We start from the raw sequence: 26657 nt of genomic DNA on the forward strand, positions 1-26657 counted from the left end.
GGAGGGGGTGGGATGGGGTAAGACTTGTTTCCTTTCTAGGGCGAAAGAGACGTTGATGGTCAACCTTTCACTCAGACAGACCAACTTGACACACAGACAAATCGTGCTTCTTTGCAGCGCGTCACTATCTCCATTGACCGTTTATGCAATCCCTGAATTTCCAAAGTAGTATATTTTTATGAAAGACCAATGATGGAAGCACATTGTTGTAGAAGGAAGAGTAGGAGAGAGTGTGAGATGATGGTGTGAGAAATGATGAAGGTTTGAAGGGTATTTATAGGGAAAAATTGTGAAAATTATGTTGCATAGAGTGTAACGACTCATAATGATAAGTCAAAAAAACGTGTTCAAAGGGTTTTACCAGCCATTAAAGCTGGTAAAAACCTTTGAAAACGTGTTCCATAAGTTACATAACACTGTCCAAAACTCTGACTTGTTCTACTTTGTATAATCCGAAAATTATAGGGTGAAAGAAGTTTCATATTATATAATCCGAAATAGTTCAGGACATGATTTTTTTTTTGTGGTCTGCATTGTACCAACGGTTTTTTTGGTCCACGGCGTTAAGAAAATTCTTTTAATAGGTGTCCTTGTTTTCATAACCGGTAAACCACACCAAATAAAAAAAAGCATGGAAAACTCTGTCATTGATCCGAACACCAAGCTAGCTGCAGTTTACTACAGTGGGGAGAAATCACCCCATCTGTTCAGGATCCGCACTGATGTCACCCTCTCCAGGTTGAATGATCAGCTGGATCAAATCAACTGAAAACTCAATCATAGAGATACACGGAGTGGTGGCCAGTGTTGATTATTGGCATCCATCGACCGACTCAGCCGAGAGTGTGCGATTCAGCCGGATGAAGCTAATGAACGACGACGACGTGAGAACCATGTTCTCGATCTTTGGTCAGTACAGTAGTAGAGGACCGATCGAGTTGGACACCTCGTTGGTCAGATATGTTGAACAAATTCAGAAAAATTTGATCCAGCCCATGAACTACGAAGAGATCAGGGTACTGCTGACACACCAGACGAAGACATTAGTTTAGATGATCCGTGATCTATTATGTTTTATTTTATTTCGTGTTTTATGTTGTTGAATTCAGATCTATGATTAGTTTTATTTTGTTGAATTATGTTTGATTTTGTTTCTAAAGATTCTCATCATGTTAGCAAAAATATCTCGGCTAAACTTTATGCAAAAGATGCTCATGTAAAAATATAGATAGACAACATGATGAAGATATTCATCATGCTGTCAAATATCTCAGAGTTGAAGATTTTCATCATGCTGTCAAAAATCTCCCAGCTGAACTTTATGCAAGAGATGTTAATTTAAAATTATAGATAGACAACATGATAAAGATCTTCATGCTGTCAAATATCTCTCAGTTGAAGATCTTCATCATGTTGTCAAAAACATCTCAATTGAACTTCATGCAAAAGATATCCATTTTAAAAATAAAGATAGACAACATAATGAAGATCTCCATCATGCTGTCAAATATCTCTTAGCTGAACTTTATACCAAAGATGTTCATTTAAAAATATAGATAGACATCATTATGAAGATCTTCATTATGCTGTCAAATATCTCTCAGCTGAAGATTCTCATCATGTTGTCAAATATACCAAGAATTATAGGATGCAAGTCAGGTTTGGATTATATAATCCGAACCAGATCAACACGTGTTTTTTGTGTGGTCAACATTGCACTGATAGTTTATGTGGTCCACGATGCACATAAACTTCTATAAATAAGTGTGCTTAGTTCATTTTCTGTAAAACACAGCAAAAAAACGCCAAGAGATTACTATGAGCTAGATTTTGCTACTTTGGCATATAGATATCTCAGTTGGCAAGACATCAAGATCTAACTCAAAATAATCTTCTTGAAACATCTTGGCTTTTATCATTATGTTGCAGATCTGATTCCGAAGAGGTTCTCATAAATTTGATCCAGTTGGCAGCCCAGCAGGATCAAGTACAAAATCACATCTTCAAACACTTTCCAAGAAGATTCATCACTTCTGTTATTTTATTGTTTTAATAATTTAAGCTGTTTAATTATTTTTGTACCTTTTTAAAAAAAAATCCTATGTCATTGGCCATGAAAACCTGCAAAACATGAAACTTAAACACATTCTGGTGCTATTCAAAATGAAACTTAAACACAGTCTGGTGCTATTCAAATTATGTAATCTGCAATTATTTAGACAAGTTCAGATGTATTTGGACGGCGACGTTTTGCCAAAGGTTTGGACGGTTTGTGGTGTGTTTAATGCATTTTTGGTGGGTTGGACCATAGAAATCTATTATCATTGTTGACAGTTCATAAAATCCCTGCAATTGCTTTACGGTTTATGCAGGTATTACATTTGACATCAAATACAACACGAAAAATGTAGTTTGTAATATTTTGGATTTTAAAATCCAAAAAATGCTAACAATCTGGTTCAAATTATATTATCCGAACCATAGGTATTTTTTTTTTAAAAAAATTTTGCGAGCGCACAAGAATATCATAAAGTGGGAAAAGTAATAGAGGGGGAAAAATAATAGTCTAATTTAATTCATTTCAACAAGATAAAAATTGAAACCGAATTATCACCAAGTTTGACGTGAATCCTCTTCCAATTTTTTTTTTTTTTTTTAAAAGTGAATCCTTTTCCATGTTGAACTCAATTAAACTCCTGCTCAAAAACTAGACTTAGATCGTTAGTTAAAATCAAAACAACTCACTCAAGTTTGTGTACACGCATTGAAAATTTCAAAACTTTCAACTCTCAATATCATTTCAGTAAACTTACACTGAAAATTACCCCAACATTCAAGTTGGTACAAGTTTTGATTCTAACATTATATATGATTTTTCTGTACAAAAAGAAAAACATAAGATAAATTAATTGGGTGATTTATTGATTGATCGAAAACCGCTATTCTGAATTGTGTAGTAAGCAAATAAGGAAACCATACCAATGACATCCAAATTCCAACAATAACTTGTAATACAGTGGCAGTGGCTAATACAAAGCACACCAGTTCTAACAATATTTTCAGTCTTCTAAAACGTTAACTGACCTAAACAAAGTTAACTAACTAAACTATACTATTACCAACTTGACACATATATACAAGCGTCACAGGGCTTGTTGGAAGGGCCAATGAATTTCAAAGCGATGAGTCGTGTCAAACAAGAGCTTTTGGAAAAAGATTTACCCACCAAGCCATCGTATGACAGAATTTCAATTCCACGCCAACAACCATCTTCCTGAAGGCACTTCACTAGACTAGTAATGATCACGTAAATAAACTAGTTTGTTACTGTGTTTAGTTGGACATGGCCACACATTTAGCCAGAAGCTTGGATGTATAGGTTCTTGAAATTGAGGTGAAAACAACGTCGGGACAAATTGCATGTTGGACGCACAACCAAACAGGTGCTACTTCAGTTCAACTATTCGGTCCCGCGGCAACCAATCTTTTGTTCATGTTCAACCAATGGTTGAACCTTTACCACAATATTTAGACATAACCAACATAGGGTGAAGGAGATATATAACCAAACTACAACCAATAAGACACTTAGATGTATAAGTATTGCAAATAATAATAATGCATTAGTATCTTTTTGATTAAAACTTCAGCTATCATTTGTGTAATGGAATAAAGCTAATTACACCATAGCAAGCAAATTATACACTAGCTTTTAGAATATGAATTAGTAAGGATCGCGACCAAGAGAAGTTTGAAGAAAAAACAAAATATATTATAGGATTCAAATTTGACCTATAATGAAAAAAATGATGTAAAGAAATCGTACAAAACATAAATTTTGAAGTACCAACAATCTAAAAGAATCAAGTGTTCAGATCGGACGGAGTATAATATCCCAAACACACGAGCAAATTCAGAATACAATACACCCAAAAAGAAATAATAAAGCCAAGCATCTAATGAATTCCACATGAGTAGACATGGAATTATTCTATAGATGTGGGGTTTATGGCAAACAAAAATGAAATGCAAAAAAATAAATTGTTGAGGCAATCCAAACACAGTCCCATGATCAGACCACTACTAGAATAGAGGGGGAAAGAAAATGTAGAAGAGTGAAATACAAAACAGAAGGAAGCAAGAAATTCATCGATCAGCAAGCTTCATTAGACCTAAATAAAGCGCAGGCATTAAGCAATACACATTATTTCACTCTATCATTTTATCTTCAGGTTAGCAATCAACAATACCAACCTAAAATACTAATTGGTGCAGAAAGCCTTCACCATACCACAAACCAGCAAAAGAAACTAAATCCCGTTAGATTGAGAAATGAACATAAATTTATTGAAATACACAACTGCATCGCTATCTTCCACTAACCAGCTCTACATAAAGTGTATCAACAATCATTTTTGTTAAAGAGCATCTTCCATAAACCGCCATCTTCCATTCACAACATCACTAACAATCTATGCAAGTAACTAGGGCATCATACTTCAAACCTAAACAATTTCTTTACAACAAATTCATACAGCGCAGTTGATAAATCTAAACAAAGGTGCAATAACTTGATGTGGAGTTCCTTGGGGAAACAAAATAAATGGGTTCTTGTTGGAATTGTTGGAAAAGCAAAGATGTTTTGGAATTAAAAAAGGCTGACACCAATATAATCCATTTTATATTGTACAAAGAAATTCTTTTTAGGTAATTCTTTTTAGGTACAACATCAAATAAGGAGAGTATAATATAACTCAGGAAGAAAACATCAAATAAGGAGTATAATATAACTCAGGAAGAAATTATTGATAACCCAAGGAAAATGTAACCAAGTACAAACTCATAATAAAAATACCATAATCCATGAGCATATAATTAAAACAGATTGTACAGCTAAAGTGATCCGGCTAAAAGTACAAAACTAGTCTATCTCAATAGCTTTTAACTAACAACACATGGAACAAGCTTAAAAAAGGGGCAGATGAAATCAACAGGCTGTAAAAGGACAAGCTAACACAATCACAACACCAGAGCACATAGTCTGCAATAACGCAATCACCAGAAGCACACAAAGATCTGCGCCCAACAAGCGATGATACACCTGAATCAAACATCCATTCAACTCAATTCATCATTTCACAACCATCTTTCAATGAATATATATAGTAAAAGTGCATACTCGATGACAAAAATCACTGCTTATCCATTAATAGGAGGAACGGCCATGTCAAAACACAACCCAAATTACAATTTTGAAGATGATTTCAAGCAAGGAATACGAAACATGCACAACAAGTAGGAAATTATAATGGCAAAGTTTAAAGACAAACAAGCCACACACCACAAACAATTAAACTATACAAGCAAGGAGGGGAAAACCACAATATCAGATAATCAGATGATACCGATTAAAATCAAATCATATAGACGGCACTTAGTATTAAGGGAATTAAAAATTAGAAAGACATTGCAGAACAAAACATGATAAATGTTGGATAAGCACTAAATAAGAGTTTCAACAAGAAATAAACTCAATGTCTCCATAAATAATACTCCCTCCATCCCAAAAAATTAAGTGATGTATTTGACCAATATGATAAATGAGAGAGAAAGAGATGATTTTACCAAATTATACTTATTAACTATTGGTGTGTTCTAATTATCATTAAAACAAAGTGAGAGAATAATGAATTGAAAGTGATGCACATATTATTGATTAGAAGGTACAATTTGAAAAAAGAAATGAAAATTGCACTGGAAACTAGAAGCAACAATTATCTGGGACAAAGGGAGTACCAAAACTTCAGATTTTATTCCATGCCGTTTTTTATTGAATGAGACGAAAGTTTCCTAGCGCAATTCTAAATGATAGTGTTGGTATGCAATACATAATGAATGAGTTAACAAAGAAAGTAACAAAACAGGTTGTAGTCAAGTAAAATAAAACAAAAATAACAAAACTAAAACCAAGTCAGAAGTTTAATAAAAAAAAAAAGGGATTCGGTATATTCCATACTGAAAGGATGGAATTTACTACCCATCACAAATTCACTATTAACGACTTCAAATAAGGATTTATCTAGCTACAGGTGCATAGAAATCAAAACATTTATCAATCAGGTATAGAAAATCACAGATCAGCTGCAATCTCTAACACCACAACAAACAGGTATGTTCAATTCAATTAATATTAAGACAATTATTTTACAAGACGACAAGCAAAGAGGTCAAAAGGTAACAATTAAATAAAGATACCGATCAAAAGAGCAAAAAAGACATCACAAACGACATATTTAGTCATACATACTGAATAATTTACAAGTCAAGACAGCAAACACAAAACACAAACTATGACAGGAACAACTTTTCATAACATAGACAGGGCATGCGAAGCAAATTTTGAACTATAACACTATTTAGTCCTCAGACCTCACCACTGATTATTCATGAATAGAACTCATGCTACAAAACACAGTGCAAATAATTGTTAAAAATAATACCACAGTGGAAATAATGCAGGTAATAATAACATATACCAAATAATACTATGAAGTACACAAAGAAACACTCTATTGACAAAACAAAAACTGAGAAAAGAGAAACAATGTAATAACAGAAGAACAAAACTAAGAAAAAGGAACATACAACATAAAATAATTGACCTAAAGAGAATGTTACAAACCAGAAAATTCAAAATTACCTTAGTAGTAAGGAGGCACATTTGAATACATGGAACCAGGTTGAACCCTTGGTACCGGCGACGCTCCAGCAGGAGGATGATGCTGATTCGGATAGCCCGATGAATTATAGTGTCCACTGTCGGGATATCCACCAGCTTGCATTCCACCAGAACTTGGTAATCTGTACAAGGAAGTAAGTCCAAGTCCACCACTACCTCCAGCAGAACCATGTCCACCACCGGCTCCTGCACTGGGACCCGTCACACCACTACCTCCGCCATAACCACCACCACCACCACTACCGCCATAGCCAGTCGCCGCTGGCCCACCATAACCTCCATAATGACCACCACCATACCCACCAGCTCCACCCATTGAAGATGGAGCCTGATTCCCAACAGAAGACAAACCACCACCAACAGACGAATTCAAAGGATGGTTACCCATTGGAGGCTGACCCTGATGCCCAGCAGAAAACCCACCGTAAGAACCCATACCCACAGAAGCACCATATTGACCCGACGCAGGCCCAGCTGCAGGAGCCATCCCCATTCCATTTCCATGAGCATTCCCACGAACCTGAGTCCCGTCCGGGCCACCCCGCATCCCTTGCTGTTTCCCACCATCTGTTATTGCCAGCTTGCAATTTAACTGGCGCCCCTCCACATTCTTGACGGGCTCTGATACGGCGGCGTTTGCCCCCTCAGGTGTCTTATAAACAAAAAGAGCGAAGCCTTTGGATCTTCCTGTCTGCTTATCAAAACCCAATGGACCTTCCTCGATCTCCCCATAAATTGAGAAGTGGGCTAGAAGCTTGTCCCCTGGAAGATCTGGCGGCACGTTGGATACATATATTTTCCGTTGGGCAACGTCAGCTGCGTTGGTGTTGGAACCTGAATTCCCTGCTGCAGCCAGCTGCGTGACAGTAACGCGCCCATCAATACGCTTGCTAGGCTCACGGAGAGCTAATAGGGCACCGTCCACGTGGAGGAAGGTTACAAAGCCGTAACCCTTTGACTTCCCGGTGGCCTTATCGACGATGACGATGGCTTCTTCGAGTTCACCGTAGGTTGAAAAGAGTGAACGGAGGCCTTCGGTGGTGGTGTCCCAACCGAGGCCGCGGATAAAGAGCTTGCGTCGGGAGATGTCTGGGTCTGCAACTGCACGAGCGGCTGAGAGAACGTCGGGATGGCGGACGACGGCGTCTTGAAGGATGTTGATTAGCTGGTCGGAGGTGAAACGCTCGATCAGCTTGCGGCCTTCCGAGGGGGAGAGCTTTAGGTGATCAGATTCGCCGCCGAAGCCGTTCTCGTCCAGCTTGCGCTTTTTGGTGGGATCCATTATCGTTTGCATTGGAATTTAGAAAAGGGTAAAGATTCAAGAAAAGATAAACCCTAACCCTAAATCCTTAATGTGTCAGCTCTCTTCACTCTGATTGTGTTGTGTTGTATGAGAAGAGAGAGAGAGAGAGATTGGTTAAAATAATATCAGGGGATTATATAAACAGAACATTGATACTGGGTTTGATCCCAAAAAATATGCCAGTTTTAGCCCCCCTAAGTTTAAAGAAGCTGCGATTTTGGTTGTCTAAGAAAAAAAAATTATAAAATCGTCCCCTAAGTTTTTACTCCCTCCGTCTCACAATAATTGTCACTTTACTATTTTTTCTTTTTCTCAAAATAATTGTCACTTTAGAATACCAATGCAACATTTATTATTTTTTTCCATTAATATACCCTTATTTATTGAATTTCATCCAACTTAACTACTCCACTAACTACAATTAATAAGGGTGTTTTAGTAAATGACACTAATTTTACTATCAAAATCAACCAAACTAATCATTTCCTTAATAACCGTGCACAAACCTTAAACGACTATAATTTAGAGACGGAGGGAGTAATTTTTTAATTATATAAAAAATAATTTCTTTTATTATTTTAAAAATATTTTTTTATTAAAAAATAAAAAAAAAAAATTAATTAAAATAAATAAATAAATACACACGTGGCGTGTTGACCGAGTCAAAATTGGCCCAGGGGTCAAAACTTAGGGGGCGGTTTTGTAATTTTCTTCTTAGGGGGCTAAAATCGTAACTTCTTGAAACTTAGGGGTCTAAAACTGCTATTAAGCCTAAAAAAAAAACAATTGGTCGATGGCTATGGATTGCTTCAAGAATTCCGCTATTTATCCAATAGTTTTTGCTCGTTCCCAACTGAAAAGACATTTTTACCTTTGCGTGCGTTAACTCAAGTTAGTGTTAAATTTGCGTAACTTAACTCACACAACGTGATTTAACTCACGCTCGTGTAAACCATTGCGTAACTTAAGTCACGCAGGATACATGGCCTGCGTGAGTTAACTCACGCCTGCTGGAACAAAATGTGTTTAACATTACCCTTTGAGTTTTGATGATAACAAAGTATTAAAAATTGTCAATTGGATATGCTAATATTTATTCAAATGTGTAAGACCATAGACAAAAATTTAAGTGTCTCTAAACCAAGTATAGGTTCTGAAAGAACAAATGAGAGCAATTGAATCTACAAAAAGGAAGCTTGTGTTGCAAGAAAGCATCTGAAGAAAAGAGGTTCTGAAGATCATCAGAAGCTGACGTCATCAGAAGCTGGAGATCATCAGAAACTAAAAATCATCAGAAGCTGAAGACTGGAAGCTGAAGTTAGTTAAATGTTGTCATTCTAATTGTGCATCATTGCAGAAGGAATAGAAGCCTGGAGCAACGGCTAATTCAGAGGAATTTGAAGGCATTGAATGTTTATCCATTGAAGAACGCAGAAAAAGGACAATAGTACAATTGTACAACCACTATCTCCACTACTATGTTTTGTGTCTGCAATAGTACAAGACAACAGCTGTGACTACGCTGGTAATTCTCTATACAAGGAATGGATTTGAAATTGTTCCCTCTTAGGACAATAACCAAATCAAGCAACGGATCATTGGTGATTTGATCAAGCTTCAACAACGACTCTTTTGATGTGCTGACAATCAACAACGTCTCTTTCACACCTCTATATGCATCCCGGTACCGATTTCTAATCAACATTTGTATGTCAGGGGGTTGTGTTACTGAGCATACATACATAAATCCTAATCAACATTTGTATGTCAGAGTTGTGTTACTGAACAAACATACATCATTCGTCTTTCGTCATTTTTATGCAATATGATATGATGCATGAAGACTAACTAACACCATTTAGAAAATACATCGACAACAGATCATCTTCACAACATAGTTCATTTCATCATTCTACTTGTTATTCTAAAACAAGTATATCATTCGTCATTATTCGTCATTCATATATGTCATTTATACATCATCATAGACACCATTTATGTCGTCATTATTCAATATTATACAACCCCGTCATTACGTCATCATTCAACATACAAAATCGTCATTACTCAACATTGTCCTTAAAACCTATACTCAACATTAACTATTCTCATGCACTGCGTGTTTCATCCTAACTACAAATTCTTTGTCCTTTATTAAGGTTCCACCTCACCATTATCATTACAACTATCACAATTATTCTCCACTTTAAAACAATTTTATGCCATATTACTTCATTTCATCATTAATGATTTTATAGGACACTAATTCCATTTCACCATGAGTAGACTATTTACTCTCAGTCACAACTATACCATAGTACTATGTTTCTCTTTCATCGTCAATTATAACTCCAATCATCCTAATCATCATTACCTCATTCTAACTTAGGTCTTTTTTTTCTCTAGTGATTTATTATCTTGTCTCGTCACTAATATTACCTCTGACATCATTCATTAATTAACACACAACTTTTTATTCTCGTTCTATTTCATTTTATCAATTATCTTAACATTATCTATCCTCTTAAATCGACCACACTCTGTTCATTTTAACTTAAGGTCGTTACTTCACCATTAACACTATTTCTAACATTATCCCGTACTTTAACTTACACATTTATATTTACAATTACCTTCGTCTTATTCCTTCACCTAACATCTTAATTACCTTAAACCACTTCACCATCCTACTTGTTCATTTTGGCTCTACACCTTACCCTCTACGGCATATCTTATTCTTCGTATTAGTTTTAAGCTCTTACCTCATCATTACTTCCACTTATCAATTCCTATCATTATAAATTAAGTCATCTTATTCGCCGTCTACTGCCTTAGGCCGCTAACACCATATGCTCGTTTTACTTAGGTTTTGTACTCTTTAATTTTAACTTAAGCTACTAGACTCGACCTTTATTCTAAGTTTCTTCTATTATCTTCGTCTCTTGTTTATGAACTATTCCTAAAACAATCCATTTTTCTTCATGTATCTCTTATCTTCCTTCTCATTCATCTTACTCTCTTTTGTTAGATTCCTATCCTAACTCACCGCTCTTACTACCCCTCACGTCATTCATTTACTTCATACACAACTTCCTATCTCCGTTTACATTTCACCTTAACGATTCCCTCATCGTCATCAATTCTCTAAATTCATCCTCGTTATTTGTACTGTTATGATTTTGTCTCATTATTCGTACGTAACTTTGTATTCATCATTACCGCGACTGCCATCTTTCACTACATCCCTTTATTTAACCTACTCATCTCTAATCCCTGTTTACATACGCCTCATCGTATCTTTATCTTTACCATTTTACCTCGACTCCTTTATGCTTCAACCTAACAATTTTCCTAAGTTCACACTCTTCATATAGCCTCATCATTATATTTGTCCCTTACTCTAATTTACTATCATTTTCATCTTTATTAGTTCATGAATAACCACTTACAACTCTCTCTACTTTCCTCTTAAGTCTCTCATAAGCATCTTTGATTACGTCGTTCATCATCGTCATATGACATTTATATTATCATCATATCCATTATCTTACAATGTAAACATCTCATTCGTTGATTAACATCATATCTACATATTATAGTTCACGTCTTCGTTAAATCAACATCATGTTTAGAACTCACACCCATCATTAGTTTTGTTCCCCATTTTTTACGTCCTTTGTCCTAGTGACATGTCTTACCCTTCGTACTCGATCTTAAGATCTTTTGTTCGTCATTCCACATATTGTCTTCCCCCTATTCATTTAGGCTCATTAAGTTTAGGATCCTATCTTAATATATTTTGTTATGTTCGATTATAAAATATCAAAAACAATAGAATTGATTCTCTATTTCATTCCACTCCATTGTATTCCTTTCCGTTCCGTTCCGTTCCACTCTATTTCATTCTTTTTATAATATCCAAACATAGTCTTAGATTACTTAAACAATTTTGTGCACGTGTCATTCCTTGTTTATCTCAATCTATCTATATAAAGACAGCTCTGCACCACTTTTCACTTTGGATCTGGAGACTTTCACTTCTCTCTCTATCTACTTATCTGATTGGTCCTTTCCTTTACATAGGATAGGTACTACAGTTCTACATAATCTTAGATCTCGGTTATTGATTCATCATCCACATGTTATGTTTCCATAGGCTGCTTTAGTATTAGCAAACCAAACAAACAAACACTTTATTTATGATTGAATTTTGATGTTTGCAGGAAAGAAAAGAAAAGAAAAAGTAAGTAGCAGCAGGCAGCAATGGCGAACAGGAACCTTGAAAAGATGGCATCCATCGATGCTCAGCTTCGGCAACTGGTTCCTGCAAAAGTGAGTGAGGATGATAAACTGGTTGAGTATGATGCTTTGCTCTTGGACCGTTTCCTTGATATTCTTCAGGATTTACACGGTGAGGATCTCAAGGAAACTGTTCAAGAAGTATATGAACTTTCTGCTGAGTACGAAGGAAAGCATGATCCTCAAAAACTTGAAGAACTTGGAAATCTCATAACTAGTTTGGATGCTGGAGATTCTATTGTTGTTGCCAAATCCTTTTCTCATATGCTTAACTTGGCTAACTTAGCTGAAGAGGTCCAAATTGCTCACCGCCGAAGGATTAAGTTGAAAAAGGGTGATTTTGCTGATGAGAACAATGCAACAACAGAATCAGATATCGAAGAAACTCTCAAGAGACTTGTAGGTGAGTTGAACAAGACTCCTCAGGAAGTTTTTGATGCACTTAAAAACCAGACCGTTGATCTCGTTCTTACTGCTCATCCAACGCAATCAATTCGCAGGTCTTTGCTTCAAAAGCATGGAAGGTTAGTTAGATTCAAAACCTTATGTCCTTTACTTTTGTTATCTTTCATTTAGTTCACTTTCATCACTTCATTTTCTTTGCAGGATACGTAATTGTTTAACACAATTGTATGCCAAAGACATCACTCCGGATGATAAACAGGAGCTTGATGAGGCTCTACAAAGGGAGGTGGATATCAAAACTCTTGGAATTTCTTTTGATACGTTTTAGATTGTAACGATTTTATCATATTTTATATTCGCTGCATGTGTTTTTTGACATCTATACCTGTAAATATAGACATTTATATGCAATTTGATCTATTAAAGGGAAGTTAAGTGCAAAAATAACGGGGAAAATTATTTCTTCCATAACATAGTTCTACAAGTTTTTGAGCTGTGATCTAATGGTTGTTACTAGTGCCTTATTGTATCTTTAAACCAAATTATACATTTGAAACATTTACTTTCAAATGTAGACATTGAAATCAGAATATTTATAGAGTATTTATTCTCCTTATTTCTTTAAAATGGGGTCACATGAGAATATTATAATTTATAACAAAAATTATCATTGAATCCATCCAAATTATACATTTGAAACATTTACTTTCAAATGTAGACATTGAAATCAGAATATTTATAGAGTATTTATTCTCCTTATTTCTTTAAAATGGGGTCACATGAGAATATTATAATTTATAACAAAAATTATCATTGAATCCATGCTATCAAAAAGTATATAATCACCAAAATATATATACATATTCAAGTTGCAAGCAAATGCTTTATTCATGATTTTGAAACGTTTCTTCTGCTGACTCTGTTCATGTAGATCCAAGCTGCCTTCCGTACTGATGAAATCAGGAGGACCCCTCCAACCCCACAAGATGAGATGAGAGCAGGGATGAGCTACTTCCATGAAACAATTTGGATGGGTGTACCTAAATTTCTCCGTCGTGTTGATACAGCTTTAAAGAATATAGGGATTAATGAACGTGTCCCATATAATGCTCCACTTATTCAGTTTTCTTCTTGGATGGGTGGTGATCGTGATGGTATGATTCTTTTTTCCTCCACCAATAATATTTCTCAGTTTATGAAGGAAACCAATATGTGTAGAGATTGTGAAGCAAAACGTTATAAACGTGGCCACGTCAAATGTCAACCTTTAGACGGTTCATATTTGTTTGTTTGTAATATATGTCATTATACTATTACGCTTCTTCAAATCTCATGTGTCTAACAATGTTCAGTATAATGCAGGAAATCCAAGAGTAACTCCTGAAGTGACAAGAGATGTTTGCTTATTGGCTAGAATGATGGCTGCTAATTTGTATTACTCCCAAATAGAGGATCTTATGTTTGAAGTAATTTAAAGCCGCCTAAATCTTTTTAAATGGTATCATTGTAGATGGTTTACTACTGTGGCACCATTATATTGATTTCTCCTTTTGTTTCTGTAGCTGTCAATGTGGCGTTGCAATGACGAGCTACGTGTTCGTGCAGAAGAACTTAATAGGTCTTCCAAGAAAGATGCAGTTGCAAAACACTACATAGGTGTTTACTTAAGCCTCTCTTTAAGTTCAATTAAGTAAATTTTTTGTACTTTAGTAAAAGCTCCCATATTATGATAGCTACATTGGTTAGTTTACTTTTCTGATACTCTTTACTCAATTCATGATACAGAGTTTTGGAAAAACATTCCTCCAAATGAACCATACCGAGTGATACTTGGTGAAGTAAGGGACAGGCTCTATCAAACTCGTGAGCGTTCTCGCCATTTGTTAGCTCATGGGTACTCGGACATTCCAGAGGAAAATACTTTCACCAATGTTGACGAGGTAATATATTTGCTTACTTTTTTTTCTTCAAATAATACAATCTATTCCAGCTTCTGAGTTTAGCAGTTTAAAAATCATCATTGTTATACATTATTCGCCCACTGTTTATGTAGTTTAAGAAACTTATCAAAACCCATTTCAATAATTAATATAATTTCATTTTCTGAAATTGATGTTTTTCAGTTTTGTTAGATTATCATCAATGTTTACTACTTTACTTTAGTTTTGTTTGTAGTGAAAAAGGATAAAATAGACATAACAGAACAAGGATATGTTTTATGAAACATTTAGTTTGATTGCTTGTTATTTTTTGGCTTACAGACCCTAACTGAACTTTTTAAATTTATTCTAGTTCTTGGAACCTCTTGAACTCTGTTATAGATCACTTTGTGCTTGTGGTGATCGCGCAATTGCTGATGGAAGTCTTCTAGATTTCTTGAGGCAAGTCTCTACTTTTGGTCTGTCACTAGTGAGGCTTGATATTAGGCAAGAGTCAGATCGTCATACTGACGTGTTGGATGCCATAACCAAACACCTTGAAATTGGCTCCTACCAAGAATGGTCTGAAGATAAGCGGCAGAAATGGCTTTTGTCTGAATTGAGTGGCAAACGCCCCTTGTTCGGACCTGACCTTCCCCAAACCGAAGAAATTAAAGATGTTTTGGATACATTTCATGTCATAGCAGAACTACCATCAGACAACTTTGGAGCATATATCATATCAATGGCAACTGCAGCATCCGATGTGCTAGCAGTTGAACTTTTGCAACGCGAATGCCATGTCAAGCAACCATTGAGAGTTGTACCATTGTTTGAGAAGCTTGCAGATCTGGAGGCAGCTCCTGCTGCTTTGGCTCGATTGTTCTCAATAGATTGGTACAGAAATCGGATCAACGGGAAACAAGAAGTCATGATTGGGTACTCCGATTCAGGTAAAGATGCCGGAAGGTTTTCTGCAGCATGGCAGCTATTCAAGGCTCAAGAGGAGCTTATAAAGGTAGCTAAGGAATATGGTGTTAAACTAACTATGTTCCATGGTCGTGGAGGGACTGTTGGGAGAGGTGGCGGTCCCACTCATCTTGCTATCTTGTCTCAGCCTCCAGATACAATCCATGGATCACTTCGTGTAACTGTCCAAGGCGAAGTTATCGAGCAATCATTTGGTGAGGAGCACTTATGTTTCCGAACACTACAACGTTTCACTGCAGCTACTCTAGAGCATGGAATGCATCCTCCAATTTCTCCCAAACCAGAATGGCGTGCGTTGATGGATCAGATGGCTATCATTGCCACAGAGGAATACCGTTCTATGGTATTCCAAGAACCTCGTTTTGTTGAGTATTTCAGGCTGGTAAGATTCCTAAAATAAAGATCAGTTGCTTGTTTTTCTTTCTTTCTATTGAATAAACCGGCAGTTATATTAACAGTCACTAAAAACGTTCTAAACTGCAGGCTACTCCAGAGTTGGAGTATGGCCGCATGAATATTGGAAGTCGACCAGCAAAGCGTAAGCCAAGCGGAGGTATTGAGACTCTCCGTGCTATTCCTTGGATCTTTGCCTGGACACAAACAAGGTTTCATCTTCCAGTGTGGCTAGGCTTTGGGGCAGCATTCAAGAATGTTATTGACAAGGATATTAGAAATCTTCAAATGCTTCAAGAGATGTACAATCAATGGCCTTTCTTTAGGGTCACTATTGATTTAGTTGAAATGGTGTTTGCCAAGGGAGACCCAGGTATTGCTGCTCTGTATGATAGGCTCCTTGTTTCAAACGATCTATGGTCATTTGGGGAGCAGTTGAGAACCAAATTCGAAGAAACCAAGAAACTCCTACTTCAGGTGAAGCTATATTAATTCAATTAATTCCTAACAAGATGTTTGTCTCCAGTTATTTAAATTAATTATTGGAAATGTATTTAGGATTATAATGATGAGAATCTTATTTTTGAGTATTATTTATTTTATTGAACAAGTATTTTTTTTTTTTTTCTTTCAAAAGAACTGGTTGGTTATCATTTATAAAATTCCAAGTATTTTTAAAAGTGAGCTATTAAGGTTGTGATAGAATTGAAAAAAAAAATTGCACATAAATTACATTCATACGATTTTCCTCCAATCCTCTTGGGAACCTTTTAACAAACAATACACTTCCCCTAGCCATATATTCTTGGGAACATATCTAGATTATTTGAACTATAAGTAGCTTTTTATTCTTTGTTAATCATTGAACTATTTACAAAGAATAAGACACTGGTTAGTTCTTACAAAAGCTTATTTTCATTTTTCTGCTGTACTGGTATAGGTGGCTGCGCACAAGGATCTTCTTGAGGGAGACCCTTACTTGAAGCAAAGACTCCGCCTGCGTGATTCATACATAACTACCTTGAATGTGTGCCAGGCTTACACATTGAAACGCATCCGTGATCCAAACTATAATGTGAAACTACGTCCCCATATCTCTAAAGAGTCTATAGAGATAAGTAAAGCTGCTGATGAACTTGTAACACTGAACCCAACAAGTGAATATGCACCTGGTTTGGAAGACACCCTCATTCTCACCATGAAGGGTATTGCTGCTGGCTTGCAAAACACCGGTTAAATCTGAGTTTATGTGGTCTTGTCTTCTCTTTGCTTTCACTTTGGTTTTCTGTTTTCTTACCAGAAATAATGAACTAGTTGCTCACACCAAAAGGGTGTTTTTTTTTTCTTTTCCCTAGTTATATCCATCATAAGATATGAACAGTGTTTCCATGCTTCTGTGCTAAAAATATAGATGCATTACATTGGAATGAATCAATGCAAGTTTGCAACTGATTGGTATGTTCAGTCCTAAACTATGTTGACGGATAATTTTTATCAGTGATTGATTGTTACAAAATATATGTTATCATCAGTCATATTAATTAAATATTTTTTGTTTGTTATTTTTTAGTGTGATATCCGTGCACCATACAAATACATGATATCATTGTAGTCAGTTTACAAAAACACCTACAAAAACACCATACAAATCTTTTTTATTTTTTTTTGTAAAATACATGAAAAAAAGTTATCAATAGCATTAATGCAGAGTTTTTTTGGTTGATTTTTAGACAAAATACAATTTATTTACAAAAGTCTTGTGACAATATTTATTTACTACTACATTATAGTCAGTGTTTTGTAATTTTATCAACATTGTTATATTGATTAATATCAATTTAATTTTAAATTTTAGTATAAATGACTCAACAATATTTTTTAGAGTGATCAAGATTATTTTTATTTATACTTGTTTAATTAATTTTATTAATACAGTGACAACGAGTGCACCTAATTTAAATTTTTAATTAGTGTATAGCTATATTTTTCTCATTTTAAAAAATAATGTAGAAGATTTGCTTTAAAAAATAATGTAGAAGATACACAACTAATAAATACTCTGTCAAAAACTAAAATAAAATAAAATACACAGTTCTCTTGTAATTAATTGATTTGTGAAAGAATTTCTTAAAACAAATTAATTAGTGATAATTAGGTGTCTAAACACACTTTTGGTCTCCTAACTTTATACTAGTTACGATTTTGGCCTCATATTAAAAAAAAAACCACATTGCAGCCTCTTGAGTTTCTCCCTTTTGTAACTTTCAATTTTGATCATTCAAAATCAACAATTCAAGACAATAAAAACAAGGGTTGGGTACCCCTAATATGGTCCTCTCATTTTAAGGTTCACTTATGGTCCTCCTAATATGATCGGTTATAGTAGGTAGATTTGGTAGTTTCACCACGTTTTTCTTCTCTATTCCCCCATCTCCTTTCACCGCGCCATTCTTTACCATCTTCAGAAACACAACACAACCAAATTCTATTGTGTGAGTTAATTAAGATTATGGGTTAGATATGGTTTTAATTTTTATTTCTTGTTCTGCTAATAAAAATTAAAGCCCAAACTGAAACTGAAAGTCTAGATTATTATTTATTTTTTTATTTATTTTAATTTCTTATAGAAAACAAATCAGATCTTTCTCTGCAACACAAACTTCCATTAACAAAAACTCTTCATTTTCCTCTCTTCACCACACAATCATAACAAAAAGCTCCGCAAGATCTGTCTGTAAACATGGACTTGGGTCCTCGATTCCCTTTTTGTTGAGGTTGTAAGTGGTGGTGGAGTAGTGGTTCTGGTGGGTTACAGAGATGTGAAGCATAAGATAATGGGGGGTTTCTATGGGTCGTTTTATGTCATGGTTGTAACTTAATGTGGGAATTTTTTTTTTTTTTTTTTTGAGGAACTTAATGTGGGAATTGTTTTATGCGATGGCATCAAGATGCAAAACTTCGTTATTAAAAGGCTAATAATTAACAAACTATCAGTTCAACTTTCAAAAGAATGCAATTGTAAACATCAATTACAGAGACATAATGAAATTTGAGAGTTTCATTCTCCTTTGCATTCACTCCCTTCTCGCTCCCCCACCTTCATTGTCCGCCAATTCGATTGCAATCTTCACCCACAAAATTTGATACATTTTTTATGGAGAATGTATTATTTTAAGAAGTGATAGGGAACCTTCTATAACCAGTCATATTAAGAGGTTCACGGCTGGACCTTAAAAAAAAAAGACCATATTAGGGGGACCCTAAAAACAAATTAGGTGTTTTGTTAAATAAGTTTAAGATTTACAGGCAAAGAATATGGTTTGAGACTGGTTTCTTGATCTTATACAGTCTCGAATAGTTGATTTTGAATGATCAAAATTAAAAGTTGCAAAAAGAGGGAAACTTAGGGGGTTGAAATGTAATTTTTTTAATAAGAAACCAAAATCGCAACTAGTGCAAAGTTAGGGGCCAAAAGTGTGTTTAAGCCTAATTTTTATAGTAAATTATAGGTTTTTTTTCCTCCATATTTTTATCCATAAAATATTCAAGAGGCACACTATTTAAAAAAAATACACATTTATCTTTAAATTAATCATTAACTTTTCAAAAATCAAGTCGTTGAAACTTCCAGCTCATTGTCCAACCGTGGTTGAATGAATAAAAAGTAAATACATAAATAATAAATTAAATAATAAGGTGTTAAATATCATATCTAATTATATTTCGTCATATCTTATCACACATCTAACACAACATCTTCATCTCCGCTACGATTATTTTATTCCCGTGTCGGTTCTTCACCAACACTCTGTTCCGTACAACATCCTCAGTCTTACAACTATCCAACATATCACATTAAAACACAAGGTTCTTCTCCATTTCAACCACCGTTTTATACTATGAAATCAAGATATCTATATCTGAATCTATTTCTCCACCGTTTTATCTATAAAATCAAGATATTTAAACGTGTAGCTTCTGCTTCTATCCAAAACAAAGAAGTAAGAAATTAAAATTTGATTATTTTGAACTAAGAGGGAATTAACCCATAAACCTTGGAAACCGTGACTCATGCCAAGGAGTGAACACACAATTTTAAGAAGTATAACATTTACCATTAGATGTATAATTCCAAAAATGTTTGATATAAGAATCTGTAATTGGTAAACTACAATAAACTACAGTTAACTACAATGATCTCTTGATCTCATCCTTTACGTTTTATCTAAAAGCCCTCCTCATACAACCTTCGTATCATTCAATACTACCCTCTTCAAATGAGATGAAAATGGAGAGTGTGTGTGTGTGTGAAAGAGATATGAAAGAAAACTCAACAACCTATCTTCAAACGAGAAGAAAGGTGAACGGGAAAGAATGGCATTGGTAGCATCTTCTGGCATTAAGAAATGACAAGAACTTCCTCCACAATTTCTGAGCTTACTTTTCCCAAATAATATCCCACTCCCACAAATTCTAATCATCATCGGATTCCAGCGTTGGGCTCTGAGAGCAGCTCTCCTTTTGATGGAGCTCCAACATTTTCTTTTCTGGATTACACAGGCCTGCAAAGATATTTCCAGATATAATTCACAAAATATTTCCCATTCCTTTCTGGTTACATTATAATATGATGAATATAACAAATGTGTGCATACACTCGAGTGTGTACATGTGAGAGATTTAATACAATACACTAAATATACAAGAATCTCTGCAAAGATGGTAAGTAACTAAACATTCCTTATTTCAGACTAATTTTTTTTTTTTATTGAAGAAGCTAAATTAGCCCACCCAAATTGGTACCGGGGACTGGGAGAATCGAACCTGGGACCTTGAGGAGGAGCACACTCCCAAGTCCCAAGCGAATACCACCAGGCCAACTCAAGTGGGTTATTTTTCAGACTAATTTAATATGAAAAGAGTAAAAATCCCTTGATTTCTTTTCCAATACATTTTATGAGTCTGTTATGCAGTTAAATTTATCCCTCTTTTTTTTGCCATCCGATCTTCTCCATCGATAGTTGGACAGAGAGATAACTACACAAAAATTAAGCTTCAGACAATTGTTCACCACAAGGCAGTCCAATGATAACAGTAAAATTATTTGGTTGCAGGCCTATTTGTGTTTTTTCATATTTTGAGGGAATTCTATTGCACAAACTCCGGAATATAGATACTAACATTTTTGGGCAAAGAGAAAAACGAACCTGAACACTTAGGAATATCCCACACAGCAATAGATGTGGCTGTACAGTCTGAAGCACAAAGTTCGAGATTGTTCTCATGTTTGACATTCATTGCGAGCATCCAAGCTCCAATAGTAACATCCTCATTGCTGAACATCCGGAAACTGTGACACAATGCAAATATTACATTCGATACGGGAAGGGGTCAGGTACTGAACAATGTTCATATCAATATGTTTATTTATTGTAATCTTCATCCCTTTTCATGGATGAAAGGATGAAACACATTTTAAAACGTCGTGACATATGAATCATGAAAATGTATGAATTAATTAGGGACATTATGGGGTTAAGAAAAGAAGCCAGTTCATAAGTTCCAAATTGATCTACACACAATGTTTTCATAACCAGTCTATCGGTAAATTTGATAACTAACAAACAACTTACGGGATTGATTCAATGGACATGATATTCAAAGGAAACAACATTGTAAGGGCTTTATATTTTACAAGTTTAAACCATGGACTCAAGAACCAAATGAGTGGACAAACTCCACGAAACAATGTTATGGAAGGTAATAAAACGAGAATATAGCTCCCAATCAATTTGGGCCAGGAAACAGCTCATTACTCAACAGGACTATCCCAAATTCAGAGTAATGTATCAACTTTTATTTTATTTTTTAAAGATATAAACAGAGATTATCCAACCATAGCACTAGTAGACATATAAATGTTTACAATCCATTATAGGAAATGGCAAAAGAGCAGATACGCACAACACAAAGATCAGTAGTATTTTATTCTGGATGCCCCCCACCACCACCCAAAATTATAAAATAAAAAACATATAAAAATAAAAAACAAGTATATCTAGTGCTATTTCCTGCAATTCCCAAAATATACAATAGTTGTCTACATTTTGCAACCCCAGGAAAACATACCTGTCATTTCGAAGAACAACCAAGCTTGAAACAACATCAGCAGAAAGAGCATATATAGGACCATAAGCATGAAGAAAATACTCCTTTCCAAGCAAATGGGATAGTGGCTCATACCTGCAAGATATATTAGTATAGTATAATTAATTACTCCATAAACAAAAGAAGTTCTATATTAGTATAGTATAATTACTCCATAAACAAAAGAAGTTCATATGATAGTTATAAAATGTCGCCACAAATTGTAGAGCAAGACTAGATAGCAAATAACATCAACAACGTAAACTAAAACAAAAGGTTAATGGTTACATATGAGTATGACGCACAAAAGGAATTGGCACTCAAATATCCCAGCAAAAGGTGGGAAATTGTTTCAATTTACTGACGGTCGCAATTGGAAATAAATTCCCCAACTGGCAACAATCAATCATTATCCCATTAAGTGGGGACAGTTGACTGATAAGAAAAATAGAATTCTAAATTTGATATCTGCTTGATAAGTTATCAGTATCATAAAATACATGCAAGTTGTATCTCAGTTTGATATAAAGTAAACGCAATCAATATGAATCCCTGTGTGCATCTAGTTTAGACCTGAATCCGCATCTAGTTTAGACCTGAATCCCAACATGAATCTCAATTCATTAGGATGAATCTGATTCACTATGATGAATCTAGATTCACTCTAATGAATCACAACCTGAACCTAGTGTTGTCAACCACTTTTTTTTTTCAACTTGTATAGCCAACCACTTTTTCATTTCGATTTATGACTTGATGTATTTTGCTATTTTACTTGTTTTTACTTACAAATATCATAGTTATATTGATCATGCATTTTAAGATACATAATAGTTTCCAATGCATGATTCGGAAAATAGGTCTTTCAATTCATAACGAGTCTTGATTTGATAATCACGAATAACACTATTTTAGAAGTTTTGTTTGTAGTAATCAAATGGAAACTAAAAATGGCACAAAATAGCAGTTGAAAATGTCATTTTGAATACCATGTATCTATTTATAATAACATTTTAATGATTTTGATGAATTATAATAAATTTATTTTGATTCAGCCAAAGATAATAACAATTTTACTCTGCCCCCAAATAAATGGAAAGCCAGTTTAGAAGAAAGCTAAAAAATAAAATGTTCAGAAAATTTACATGTAAAGGTAATTGAAAAAAAAAAGTTTCAGGCTGACACATAATTAAAACTAACATCTGCTTGGAAATTAATTATCTGACATTGGCTCTCTGTCACCATAGTAATTGTTCATTTCTTAATCCTAGAACTAAACAGTAATTTATTCTTTCTCAAGCAAACAACGCCGTTAAGAAGAGACCAAAACAAGTTCTATATACTAGTATTATAGCAACAAAGAAGCGAACTAAAGCATAGAGATAAAGTAAATTCAATCAAAACAAAACTAACCATTTGAGTTTTGGATCAGTGAAAACAGGTCCTTTTTTCATGCATCCTATGTAAGTTTGAGTATGGGATCGCTCTTTTGCCAGTAGTAATGAAAGACGATCTGACAACAAATTGAAAATATTTTAGAAAAACTTAACTAGAGGTGTAATGCAGTCAAAAAAGGAATGAATTCCATAACTATAAGCCTTAAAGGTTTAGTCACCAGGTCTTAAATATATGTCATCATCCGCTTTGACATAAAACTCAGCATCAAAAAGAGCATAAGCGGCTTTAAAGAAAGCTAACCTGTTACAAAGGAATAATAGTCAAGTTAGTAACAAATTATACACACGCACACGCATACTACAATTTAACAATTTATTCATTTCCAGCACACACGTTTTGTATGGGAGCTTACTGTACTCCTCTTGAATATCCAACAGAATGAAATCATCATATTCTGCTACTTCCTTTTTAAGTGCAGACATCTTTGATTTATCACTTGTTCTTCCAATGACAAACCTAAATGCCAACCCAGTGGCTTCTTCCAAGCTGCAAGCAAGCAACAACAAATAAATTTAATTGCAAGATTTATACAGGCGACCAATAAAACCATAGTAGTCAATTGCGGATAGCGGTACGTAGCGGTCGACCCCAAAAATGCTATAGCGGGATAGCGCATAGTTCTAAGGCCGCTATTTGAATTTTTTTTTGACAAATTACGTAAATAATAGTATAAATTATAAACAAACATATATCTAATATAAATTATTGAATTCAATGCGAACTTTACTATTTTTAGTTTCCTTAACTAGTGCCCAGCATAACCCTAAAATTAAATATAACATTCAAATCTCATGAAACATTCATAAATCATACAAAACACCCAAATCTTGTGAAAGTTTTCAAGTCTCCAACATAATATCAAAAGTCTTGATCAAAATTCAACATAGTAGTCAATCTAGGATAGTGGTGCGTAACGGCCGACCTCAAAAGTGGGATAGCTGGTTAGGGTGTAGTGGTATGACAAATAGCGGTCACCAATATTTGATTATATTTTGAACAAATTACTTGAAAAATGGTATAAAGTATAAACAAACTTACATATTTCTAAAAAAAAAACTTACATTATATTAAATATAACACTCAAATCTCATGATACATTCATAAATCAAAACGCCAAAAATCAAAAGATAGAGGAACAAATAAAAAAATCATAAAACAAGAGAAACCATAAAACAAAAGAAAACAGAGGAAGAAAAAAAGAATAGAGAAAGCATACAACAGAGTCAATTTGGTGTTAAAATTCTCCAAAATGCCCTAAAATTAATTTATAAATTGAGAAATCATACAAAATGTTTTAAAAATAGTGACAATTTGAAAATTTTCAACTATAATCAAATAGCGGCTGAAGGGGCCGCTTCGCTATGCCGCTATAGCAGCTGAAGCGACCGCTATCTCGCCGCTATCTCATTCCGCACCGCTACGACGATTAGCGTAGCGGTTCGTCGCCGCTACGCTACGTGCGGCCGCTATAGCGCCGCTATCGGCCACTATTGACTACTATGAATAAAACAATCTAGTTTTGCATAACTTTAACACTTAACCTACAACATGACTGTTAGGACTTAAGCCCATACAGAGTCCAATCAAAAGACTAGTCCTAGGTGGGAGAGTCTATGGCTTAAATACCACATCAAGCATTTTTATCTACTCGATGTGGGACTCCTAACATTGCCACGTCTTTACACGCCGATGTCCACGGCGGTTGTCACTCTATTGCCACTAATTCGATGGTAGCCCTCTTTTTTGTCGGCTTCACTCACCTATCAGTATTTGGTGGAGCACCTTAATCCAACATATATAGGTAGAACTTGATGTGGGGCTCCTAACATTGCCACATCTTTTAAGCGCCGACGTTCACGGCGGCTTTCACGCCACTGACTCGATGGTAGCCCTCTTTTTTTCGGCGGCTTCACTCACCTATCAGTATTCGGTGAAGCACCTTAATCCAGCCTATTGGTAGTCTTTTCGTGGTCCAACTCTCAACGAGAGCACCAATTATTAGGACTTAAGCCCAACCAAAAGACTGGTCCACGAGCTCCTCATGACTTACATACCACAGCATTTTTATCTACTCGATACGGGACTACTAAGTCCTAACAATGACGAATAAAACTAAACTTTAATATGAATGTTGCAGGATGGATGTTAAATTGATTAAGAAGAATAGATACCGTTGAAGGGACTGGTGATCAGATGGGAACCAAGTGTTTCTCAAGGATTGTCTCCGACCAACAGATCCGAATCCGGTCTGAATACCCACAAAACCCATAACCTTATGCCGATGATTGGAAACCTGATCATGGCTACCAGTGACAGTGGCGGCGGTGGAGTGTTCCCAAACGACTTTAACTGATCTGGGATTGGAGTTGAGGCAGCGGTTTGCCTGAAAAGGGCGGAAAAAGAGAAAAGCGGCGATGATGCAAAGGAAAAGGGCGGATAGAATGAGGGATCTGCGAGACAAGGAGAAGGCGGCGACGTTGTGGCCGTGAAACTTGGAGGAGTACTTGTTTGTCATCATCGTAATAATGGCTTAGCTCATGGAATTACAAAAACTCCACGAGCTCTCTGCTTTATTGGATGGACATTAACAAGACTAATCTAGCTTTGGCGTGCCTTTTCTTTGCCTTGTCCACGCAGAAACCCAAACTGCTCTAGTGGTAAATCAGTTACTTCAGTGGAAATTGATTATTGATAGATGAAAGTTACTTTTTTTACTATTTTTTTTTTTTTTTTTGCGACGGAGAAGTTATTTTTTTTACTAATGTTATTAGACCATTTACAATGGTGAAAACCATTCAACAACCCTCAAAACCCACTTTTTCAATTCCCAACACTCCACATTATTTTTTTTCTCTTAATTTAACACTCATCCAACTTTTACCCTCTCCAATGGTTTTTTCATTCAACACTCTACCCCACCATCTTTTATTTCTTATTCTTATTAAATTTTATATTTTTGTTTTTATAATTACGTAAAATTACAATTATAATTAAATTAAAATAA

At 35.1% G+C, this 26657-nt stretch overlaps 3 protein-coding genes across 5 annotated transcripts; 1 reads left to right on the forward strand and 2 right to left on the reverse strand.

Annotated features, from left to right (window-relative positions):
* Nucleotides 1–2901: 2901 nt before the first annotated feature.
* LOC146899264 (UBP1-associated protein 2C-like) lies at nucleotides 2902–8148 on the reverse strand. Of its 2 annotated transcripts, none has more exons than XM_085739153.1 (2): nucleotides 6701–8148; nucleotides 2902–3570 (listed from the first exon to the last, which is right to left on the reverse strand). In XM_085739153.1, the coding sequence occupies exon 1, from the start codon at nucleotides 8031–8033 to the stop codon at nucleotides 6702–6704; it is 1332 nt and encodes a 443-aa protein (XP_085595279.1). In that variant the 5' UTR covers nucleotides 8034–8148; the 3' UTR covers nucleotides 2902–3570; nucleotide 6701. The 2 variants fall into 2 exon arrangements, with proteins under 2 accessions (XP_085595279.1, XP_085595278.1); XM_085739152.1 differs by lacking the exon at nucleotides 2902–3570 and adding an exon at nucleotides 4788–5101.
* A 3914-nt stretch (nucleotides 8149–12062) lies between these two features.
* On the forward strand, nucleotides 12063–17594 carry LOC146899265 (phosphoenolpyruvate carboxylase, housekeeping isozyme). Of its 2 annotated transcripts, none has more exons than XM_085732732.1 (10): nucleotides 12063–12130; nucleotides 12266–12865; nucleotides 12948–13032; nucleotides 13678–13900; nucleotides 14109–14212; nucleotides 14309–14402; nucleotides 14532–14686; nucleotides 15039–16037; nucleotides 16139–16525; nucleotides 16989–17594. In XM_085732732.1, exons 2-10 carry the CDS (start codon nucleotides 12306–12308, stop codon nucleotides 17283–17285), a joined length of 2904 nt encoding a protein of 967 aa, XP_085588858.1. In that variant the 5' UTR covers nucleotides 12063–12130; nucleotides 12266–12305; the 3' UTR covers nucleotides 17286–17594. The 2 variants fall into 2 exon arrangements, with proteins under 2 accessions (XP_085588858.1, XP_085588859.1); XM_085732733.1 differs by having other exon boundaries at nucleotides 12271–12865.
* Nucleotides 17595–20141: 2547 nt separating this feature from the next.
* On the reverse strand, nucleotides 20142–26312 carry LOC146899266 (putative beta-1,3-galactosyltransferase 14). Its single transcript, XM_085732734.1, has 7 exons — nucleotides 25825–26312; nucleotides 23987–24139; nucleotides 23811–23893; nucleotides 23609–23708; nucleotides 22178–22291; nucleotides 21256–21398; nucleotides 20142–20610 (listed from the first exon to the last, which is right to left on the reverse strand). Exons 1-7 carry the CDS (start codon nucleotides 26169–26171, stop codon nucleotides 20522–20524), a joined length of 1029 nt encoding a protein of 342 aa, XP_085588860.1. The 5' UTR covers nucleotides 26172–26312; the 3' UTR covers nucleotides 20142–20521.
* Nucleotides 26313–26657: the final 345 nt, after the last annotated feature.

Source organism: Medicago sativa, chromosome 8, assembly GCF_051527215.1.
Source record: "Medicago sativa cultivar Bolivia chromosome 8, Bolivia_mono, whole genome shotgun sequence".
Classification (NCBI taxonomy): domain Eukaryota; kingdom Viridiplantae; phylum Streptophyta; class Magnoliopsida; order Fabales; family Fabaceae; genus Medicago; species Medicago sativa.